Source organism: Aplysia californica, unplaced genomic scaffold (genome assembly GCF_000002075.1).
Source record: "Aplysia californica isolate F4 #8 unplaced genomic scaffold, AplCal3.0 scaffold00282, whole genome shotgun sequence".
Classification (NCBI taxonomy): domain Eukaryota; kingdom Metazoa; phylum Mollusca; class Gastropoda; order Aplysiida; family Aplysiidae; genus Aplysia; species Aplysia californica.
This window is the reverse complement of record NW_004797552.1, coordinates 837,923-847,922: the sequence shown is the minus strand read 5'-3', so window position 1 is coordinate 847,922 and position 10,000 is coordinate 837,923. Positions and strand designations below refer to the sequence as shown.

At 40.6% G+C, this 10,000-nt stretch overlaps 1 protein-coding gene across 1 annotated transcript in view; it reads left to right on the top strand.

Annotated features, from left to right (window-relative positions):
• Positions 1-1,599: 1,599 nt before the first annotated feature.
• The window catches only part of LOC101860259 (replication stress response regulator SDE2), an 18,345-nt gene continuing 9,944 nt past the window's right edge, over positions 1,600-10,000 (top strand). Inside the window, exons 1-5 of the mRNA XM_005101420.3 lie at positions 1,600-1,829; positions 4,818-4,935; positions 5,331-5,442; positions 6,120-6,289; positions 9,064-9,148. Of these exons, the coding sequence (XP_005101477.1) occupies positions 1,731-1,829; positions 4,818-4,935; positions 5,331-5,442; positions 6,120-6,289; positions 9,064-9,148 (584 nt within the window). The 5' untranslated portion in view covers positions 1,600-1,730. The remainder of the gene's footprint in view (positions 1,830-4,817; positions 4,936-5,330; positions 5,443-6,119; positions 6,290-9,063; positions 9,149-10,000) is intronic.

Here is a 10,000-nt window from a genome sequence, read left to right as displayed (position 1 = left end):
CTTGAGTGACTTTAGAAACTGTAAACGTAGTAAGTTATGCCTTTTGTCATAGAGTTTCCGTAAAACCCTCTCAGAAATGTCTTGTTTTTCATGGACACAAAAGGTGATGAGCAAAAAAAATAAACGATAAAAATTGCCCAAGGGGCTGAAATAATGCCTATTTCTTCGACTCCATCATTTTGACGAGCGCCTGATAGAAAATTAAAAAGTAGATCATAAAAACTATCAAAAATTGAAGTTTTGAGAAAAACAACAACATTTTGTTACATAATAGGCAAAAATAAAAGTTCAAGGGCAGGAAATCTGAAAGATGTTGATTGTAACAGAAACAGCAAGCATTTCTCTACAGGTCCTAACTGAGTGACCATTTCCACCCTTTACATCAAAGAAGGCCTTAAGGTCACTCTAACATTACTTCTGAGCCTTGTGCCAAACTTACGAAATGAGTTGATGTTGAGGAAATGTTCAATACAAAAAGCACTGTGCTCTTCACTAATCTTAACCATGATCTCAGCAGGCAAAAGGAAACTTGAGACAGACTATCTGCAAACTTCTGTTGGTCTGTTAGGCTACTGTAGCTTGCAACAGGGCGCAATCGTTAGGATATTTAGAGGTTGGCCTTATGCGAACTAGTGCGTCATGTTCCAAAAATTGGGACATGGCTGAAAATGGGTTGGTTTTTTTAAGCGCTATGTAGAGCGAAATTATTCTTTGGATTTATCTAAAATGATTATCAAACAAATTGTTTTTGACTTCCAAATGTTGTGTCCAAATTTGAATCGCTAAACTTCAGTGTGGAGGAAAATATTAACAGAAAAAGTTGTAAATTTTTATTTGGATCACCCTGTACTTACGTATACATACATGTGTTATTACTTGCTGCGTGTGGGTGGGTGGTGGGTGCTCTGGTGTCGTTTGCTCCTTCTTTCTTATCAAACCTAATATAATAGAATCGGGATTATGGGGGCCCTCGTGGCCTACAGGTTAAGGTGTTCGCCTCTCATTCAGATTCAATGGGTCCCGTGTTCGAATCCGGGTGGCGACGGAAAATTTTCTTCTCTAAAATTCTCTCCTTTCACATCCTTTCCTGCTCTCTAAAAATATTCTGTCGTCTGCTTTCGTTTCCACTTTCTACTCCAACCCCCTCACCTCCTTTGCCCCTTCCTCTGGGCTCCTATGACTCTCTTTGAAGCCTTTCTACTGCTACTCCTTGGCTCCTTCTTACTGCTGTATTTCAGCCACACCCCTGATCTTACGATAGGTAAGATCTACAACTAACCATCTCGCACAAGGGCGAAAAATCTCGGAGGTCTCGAGTGCAAGTTGCACATGTTAAGGATCCCTTGGTGGTCCAAAAATCGATAAAAGAGTAGGCTTCAGCAGCCACTAGGGAAAATTTCAACATTTCCTTCCTACGGAAAATGTTTGGTGTGTCTCGCGCTCTCATATGACCTTATGCAGTTGCGAGCGCCGTCAAACAATAACCCAAATAAAAAACAAAAACATGGACCATCCTTCCTCCCTACTTTTCTTTGCGTCTTCGTAAAAAACTTGAGAGATGAGGGAAAACCTGGCAGGACCGTGTCGTTTTCTTGCCTAGTAGTCCATTTCCTCCCAGCTTCCGGTCTACACAACTTGTTTACAAACATTTGATGTCGCGTGGGCTGTCACAGCAGAGTTGGAAAAGAGGAATTGTTCGGATAAATCCATCGAATTGATACCACTACACTATGCCTCTGAATGTAGTGTTTTGCTGTGGTCCGCCAAGGGTTGTTGATACAACGTACAAACTAAAAGGACACGAGTTATTGAAACAGTGGGATGCGAAGGTTAGTGGTACTACCACTGTACTGTGACTGGTAGAACTTTCAACTTTCACTTTACTTTAGCCTAATAAAGCCTAACGAAGTGACTATTCGGACTCGAGTCCGAATATGAAAAAATGTTATTCGGACTCTGATTCTTGTCCAGCATGACATCACTTCCGACTTCCGACTTCATGTGACTCGTGACTCCGGCTTCCTGTCCTGCCTCACTCGTGACTCGCCTCAGCCTCAGGCTGGGTAGAGACCGGGATCACTTCGGGCAAAATGGCGTTTTGTGCAGGCCACCTCTATTCTCATCCGGAGTGAGAATAGTGCAGGCGAGTCTTGTGGCTATTCTCACCCGGTGTGCGTTCACCAAATTTTGCGTTCACCCTAAACCATAGAATTCTACACTGTGAGGAAAAATTGTAGAATTCTGTGCCGTGAACAAACGTTCCATTACAACTGTAGCCTACTAAAAGCGTACTATTTTGTCTGTGGGCAGTGGAAAGAGAGAGAGGAGTAGCGCGAGAATTTCCGGGCAAAACAAAATGGCGACCCGCGTAGTTCGGCTCGATTCGAAAAGTTAAATAGTCGTAGCATCTTTGTAGACAACCAAATTAATTTACTTTTGTGTTTTAACATCATTTTTAAACTTTTTTTTGGTCAATTTGATCGTCCACACCGATAGACAGTATTCAGAAAGAGACAGAGAGAGAAAGAAGAGGGGAGGAGTTGATCTTGCGAGAACTTCCGGGCGGGTGAGAATAGCCACTTTCTTTTGTGCAGGAGCCGAGTTTTTATCTTATGATGAATTTGAGGCCGGCCTGAAAAGTTATAGCGCTTCTAATAAATGCTTATTTGTCAAGAGGTCATCAGAAGCAATTAAAGATGGCTCGTTAGCATGTGTCGGGGTCGGATGGGCGGCCTGCACACGTGTGGCTGTGTGCGTGTCAGGGAGTGGGGGCAGTATAGGTCCGGGCGTTGAACGTCGCATACGCGTCAGTCTTTTTTCCCCCCGGCAACTGATCATTATTACAATAATAAGCTAATCTTGACGTAGATCTACGTAATGAATTGTGCGCTGGTCTATGGAATCAAAAGTTGCCGTATGCTCAGCTCTACACAGCAACACAACTTTTTCTTGGTAAACAATCGAGATGACACAGGCTTGATGTGTATTTGAACGAATTGGTCTTTTTTTTTTAACACAGCTCATAATATGCAGGTGCCAGGTGGTCCGCTGATCTTCAATTTTACCTTTTTCTACAACAAAGAAAGTGGGAAACGTGGGGGGGGCATATCAATAAGGCGGCGGGCATCGGATCGGCAGAAAAGGTATGGGGGAAACTAAAACATGGCGGAAAATTGGAAGCACTGAACACATTAGACAGATCTATAGAACGAAGACACTTCCTTTTTTCCGGACCCGAGTCCGAATAACATTTTTTCATATTCGGACTCGAGTCCGAATAAGAAATTTTTTTATTCGGACTCGAGTCCAAATATGAAAAAATGTTATTTGGACTCGAGTCCGAATAACGACGGCCAAAGCCTAGACTAAAGGCTAAAGAAAGGCTACGTCGTGTAGATTCTAGTCTACTGTCGTACAATATAAAACCATTGATTGATTTTGATCTCTAGGCCGTGAATGTTCTTTTTCATCTGTAGCCAGCGGTTAAAGTCAAAAATGCGGTTTGACTATGTCCACTTCTGCCCTAAGCTCAGTAATAATTTATTTAACTGGTCTCTTTGAACATTATTAGAAGACCACCACTAGATCTAGATCTAGACTAGATTTACTCAGGTAGAAGGGGGGGGGGGGGGTCACCCTGCTAAAGTCACAAAAATAATAGAGGCCTAGTTTTTACTTTTAGTGCCAAAAAAAGTATTCCCGGTAGATCTAGGTGGTCTGCTAATCTTCAATCGAATTTCCATCTTCAATTTTACCGAATGAATTTCCGGGAAAAGAGACTCGGCAATTGCCAAAAAGTAATTTGATCATGAAGTCGTCATAAAGGAATGCGCTAAGCCGCTGTCAGTGGCTCGGAGGTTCCGACCGCGAGCCGCTGGAAGCGGCTTGCCGGAGATGAAGAGTTAAGTAAGGGTATTTGTTTCATGATGCAGAGTGGTAGAATCTATCTGGCGCTTGTCAATTTTTGGGCATGACTATGTATGGAATTATAAGTATCGTTGTGTCGTAAGGCGTAACACAAGGCTTGTCACTGTCATTTATAATTGTCTTTTGTTTGGCGGCAAAAAATACACACCCGTCTTTCTTGAATAGAAAAGTCGAAATAGCGATGAACGGAGGTGGGGGTCGCCTGGTGTTGGAGGTAAATTTAGAGAGATAATGGCTGAGAAAAAAGTTGAAGCTGTCTTTAAGCGTGCAGGACGATTCATGTTACTTGAGTTTGAGGGTTGGTAGTGAAGGATGGTCCCAAGAGTCACATGGTATACTAAACAGAACTCTTTGTGGTTATACTGCAGGTTATGGTGAATTGTTTTAGTCCGTTTTTTGTAAGGAGTGTATCGTGCTATTTTGCCCTAAAGTGGGTGGTTGATGGGTGCGCTATAGTGTGGTATCATGTAATGCTCTTTCTTTTCTATCAAACGTCTATCGTCCTTTAAATCTCCCCTCTTTCTTTTCTATCAAACATCTATCGTCCTTTAAATCTCCCCTCTTTCTTTTCTATCAAACATCTATCGTCCTTTAAATCTCCCCTCTTTCTTTTCTATCAAACATCTATCGTCCTTTAAATCTCCCCTCTTTCTTTTCTATCAAACATCTATTGTCCTTTAAATCTCCCCTCTTTCTTTTCTATCAAACATCTATCGTCCTTTAAATCTCCCCTCTTTCTTTTCTTTGTATGTTACTCTCATAAAACTGTCTTGTGACACCTCTAATATTTGGCACTTATATGAGCTGTCTGTGTTGCTAGTGCCATAAAACTCTTACTAAAACTTAACATCACGTAATACAGTTTGTGTTTTGACCTTTTTCCACAAAAGCAAAGTGATGGAAGTGGATTTTACATCTTGTGCAATGGACGGAAGGTTGATGAGAACAGTCTCCTGGATGATGAGAAGACTTACCACATTGTCCCGCGAGTCTTGGGAGGAAAAGGAGGTGAGTGGACCATGCCTCGTTCTCTATCCAAGAATCAAAGAACCTCAGCTTCCAGACAAAGGCCGCCAGTTTTTGTCAAGAGTTTACAAATAAATTTTCTCTATATGTATTGGGGAGTATTGAATGCTTGTAGATTTTTTTGTGTGTGTAAATTTGGGCCTTTGAAAATGTTTTTGATGGAAACATGTTTTTAAGGGAGTGTCATTTGAAACAAAAAAAATCATTTTTTTAATGTGCTTTTTAAAAAAAGTATTTATTTGGTCAGTTTGAAAAAATTGTCTTTTTAAAAAATAAAATAGGGGATAGCGTTTAAATCAGCCTTGAGAGTGAGACACTTTGTGTGCTTTGAGAGTTTTTTGTCGTCGTCTTCAATTTTTTGGTACTATTTTCCTCAGGCTTTGGATCCATGCTCAGAGCTATTGGTGCCCAAATCGAAAAGACAACGAGCAGAGAGGCTTGCCGGGATCTCAGCGGCCGTCGGATGAGGGATATCAACAATGAAAAAAAGTGAGTAGCCTCGACTGTTGGTACAATTTGTTGCTGGCTAATTTTACCTCTGGAACCTGGCCACCCCGTCTCCTTCAGTCTCAAACATCTCCACTTCTATTCAAGATAAACTGATTTTTTTGTTGTTGCGAAAACAAGGCAAATGAACAACCTTTATGATAAAACACCAATAACTCCATATGTTCCAAAATTGACGAGCGCCTGATTCCACCATGTCGTGACACATTTTATTACCTTTCAAATGATACGGAATGTGTAAATATATTTGTGTAAAGCTTGTTTGTGTTTGTGTGTAGAAGATGTCACCCCCTCAAAACCTGGGCCCTTTCAGAAATTAATTCCGGCGAACAGGGGGGAAAAATTACAAGGGGAAAAGATTCGACATCACATCTTGTGTTGTGTTTGATTCTTTTGTGAACAAAGAACAGCTTTGGAAGTGAAATCGAAGTCTCCGCTCGGTTTAGTTCTATTTGTGACATCTTTGTTTGAAAAATCCATCGTGTTATATGTAGGCCTATATATATAAATTCTGTAAACTCTCAATGGAAATTTTAGTTATCATATTGCTGGGAGACTTCACATTAGCCCTCTAATGGCAGTATCCTAGAATTGCAGATTGTGCGTTGAACCAACAAAAAAAAAAAAAACAACCAAAAATACCATGTGCTCCCTTCCAGATTGAAGGAGTGGTTGGCCAAAGAGGCAGAACGAGAGAAGGAGAAGGAAGAGCGCCGACAGGAGCGCCTGGCACGCCACCTGAATCGTGGACAGCACAAGTTTGACGACCCCGAGTACCACGAGCAGCGCGCCAAGGTGCAGGAGGATCTGCAGGACGCCTTGCACACCGGTGGGTATATATACGGCTCCTTCATATATATATATATATATATATATATACACAGGACCCCTTGCACACCGGTGGGTATATATACGGCTCCTTCATATATATATATATATATATATATATACACAGGACCCCTTGCACACCGGTGGGTATATATACGGCTCCTTCATATATATATATACACACACAGGACGCCTTGCACACCGGTGGGTATATATACGGCTCCTTCATATATATATATATATATATACACACAGGACGCCTTGCACACTGGTGGATACAGGGTTCCTTGATATATAAAATATATATATATACACACACACAGGACGCCTTGCACACCGGTGGGTATATACACGGTTCCTATATATATATATATCGGCTATATATAGGCTATATATATTTAAAGGTAACCAGGAACGGCAAATTTTGCCAACTTCCGTGACGTTCATGGTATAGCATAAAGCTAAAAATGTACACATTTTCCTGGCGTAGCAGGTACATCATAAGGTAACATACCAGGTAGGCCTACATCATAAGGTAACGTAGCAGGTAGGCCTACATCATAAGGTATCGAAGGGGTGAAAAAAATGGTTGAGGTTCTTCTTGCCATCTGTTCTTTGCTGCAATACGCTAGGCTATTTAGCAATGCCCACCGAGCGCATTTTGTTCTGCCGATTTTTGGCCCCCGCAGCGGGGGTGTTTCATGGGATGCACTAACGCAAAGGTTGTTGTCTTCCACTCGCTCTCACGCCGCTTCTCGTGAATGGATATGAATGAAACTTGGCAGCCAATCAGAAAAGAGGTCAATCTCGTAGTATGCAGTTTGACAACATTGTACCCATCCTAGAAGCAGTCGAAAACGTTTGCGAAAGTGGTTGATGTGGTGCGCTTTGAAGGTTTTTCGGAGCTGTGATTTGTCAAACTGACTGATACGTTGTACACCATTTTTCTTTATTCCCTTAAAATTTCATGCTTCTGTGTTTAGCGGTTTTAGCGTAATCTTTAAAAATGTGGGAGTAACTAAGGAAAAAAGCGACATTGCCATTTACGCGTGCTGGGTGAACGGCCGGCGGCGTGGAAATTTCCACTGAGTGACGTCATCAGCCATCGGTCGCCTCGGGCTCTACAAACGAGGCCCCGCTTATGTGAAATGGAAAGGGGGGGAAGGATACTTGAAAACTAAACGGGGGCCTTGATAACTTGCGTTTTTGTTGCATTTTAGTCACAATACAATAGATGTAGTCATTTTTATTTGCTTGATTACATGACAGAAGAATAGAAACAGAAAAGCAAACATTTTGAGAAGTGGTATGGCATTGTGTTTGCGTTATGAAAGCCTATTCCCCCCTCTTGGGAAAGCACACACTTGGACTCGTCCTGTGTGCTCTGTTTGGGAAAAGTGAGGCATTAAGATTGTTATTAAAGAGTATGGTACTTATTTAGTCCAGTCTGGGAAGATAGTCCCGTTTATACATTGTTATCGTTCACGCGTGAGGGAGAGAGAGAGAGAGAGAGAGAAAGAGAGAGAGAGAGAGAGAGAGAAGGGGGGGGGTGTAAATATGTTACATTTATTGTATGAGTTGTAGCCTACACATGCGAAATATTCCCATGACTTGTAAACTATATTATCTGAACGCATCTTAATCTACCACACAATAGGACACTGTCCAACAATGGATATACACAAAGACGATCTTATTTTCTATAACAAAGTATGCATGCTTTTACTAGTACAAAACTGGATTTATTAGTAGCTCTCTACTTACATTTTTGTGACAAATTGATCCAGAATATTGCTTGGCAAGGAAGAACCTTTTATGTTGCCAAGTTTCATTCAAATATCATGACTTTGGGAGAACATATGACTGATAATCTTTGTAAATCTGTAAAGAACGCCACTTTTTTACCTGTTAATGTCTTTACAACTCAAAAAGTATGACAGATATTAAAAATCTGACTGCATGACTAAATTCTGCATTAAAAAATGTACTAGACTGCCAAGTTTCATTTACATATTCCAAGAAATAGGCGAGCTATGACAAATATTGTCTCAAAACGCACCGAAAAAGGCCAACATTTTTACCTATAAACGTCTTCATAACTCAAAAAATAGGATAGCTATGAAAAATCTGAAAGCAGGACTAGATTCTGCACTAGAAAATGTACTGGGTTGCCAAGTTTCTTTTAAATACTCAGAGAAATGAGCGAGTTATGACGAATATTGTCTCAAAACTCACCAAAGAACGTCCCATATTTTGGGGGTTTTTCATTATATAAAAGTGTACCAGAAATTAATTGATTAAAAAATCCGTAACTTTTTTGTTTATTGATGGATTTTAAAAATTCAAAAAGTTCTATGCTCAGTGAAGATAAAGCTACAAAATGCACCTATTTGCAAACATTTTCTGGCAAAAAAAGGATTTTCGTGGTCATTGCTAGGCTATTGTCTGTGGTAGGGACGAGAAGAAGAAGTTGACTCCGGAGCTCCTGTAATTGGGGACATCTGAAGAACAGATGGTAGACAGTTCCACTGACCTGGTCAGAAAAGGTTGGGAAACTCATCCGATCATCAGGGATTTTTCTCGTTCTGAAGATAATTGCTCGCTCTGGGTGTGACAGCTCAAGGTTTCGTAGTTATCTGGTGTCTGCAGTCCTTTAAATAGCGTTTTTACGAGAGTTTTCTCTTCTGTGTAGTTAATACTGTTGTCTGGGTGCTCTTTCTGTGCACCTAGTTGTGGAAATGATTTGTATAATTTATCATTTCTGTTCTCTCCTAGGTTTGAAAAGAGCCCATAAAAAAGGAGAATCCAGCTCATCAGGGCCTGCCAAGAAGTCGAAGGTTTCTAAGAGCTCCAAGGAATGGTAAGTTGTTAGTTGCTGATTCTCCAAAGCCTCTCTATATATAGTGGTAGTTGAGTCATCACAGGGGGATTTTGACGTTATTTCACGATCTGAGCCCTGGGTCCTCTAGTTGAAGGATTTTGGTGTTATTTCACGATCTGTATCTGAGAGAGTCAGGAGAGGGGCGCTGAACCCATACACTTACACCGTTTCCAAGAAATAGGCCTGGGCCTTCTAGTGGAAGGATTTGATTGAGACAAACGTCTGTCAAAGCCGACAGCACGAGCTGCTGCTGTCTGAGCCAAGTTGTGCTTGTGATCAGGTCAACAGGTAAATTTTCTTGCTTTTATTTCCTTTATTTCACTGTCTTTACCTTGTTAACTACGAGTAACTGCCCTTGAATTTCTCTTCTGCCGTGGATGTGGAAGGACACCATCAGTTCATGAAGGAGAAAATTATTAAATAAAAAAAAAAAAATTTTGTATTATTGAAGCCAACCTCATTTTTGTACTTTTATCAGTCCCCATCGTTTTATGCAAGAAAAAAATTCTGAAATTACACAAACTGAGCCCATTAACAAAGAATGATAAAGGAAAATAATCAGAAATTATACAAAAAATGATCAAATTTTGCTAAATTATGCGGGGTGCATAAAACCACGGGGACAGTTTTATTAAGAGCATCAGGAATTACCATGTCGATTATTGAAAGCAAAATTGTCTCGGGCATCAAAATTGACACTTTCAAATTCGGGAAATAGGACTGCCCACCACAGTAAGATTGTCTACATGTCTACATACGCTGTGGCACCAAATTCTACAACTTTTATTTACTGATGATAGTGTAAAATTCTACAACTTTTATTTTTACTGA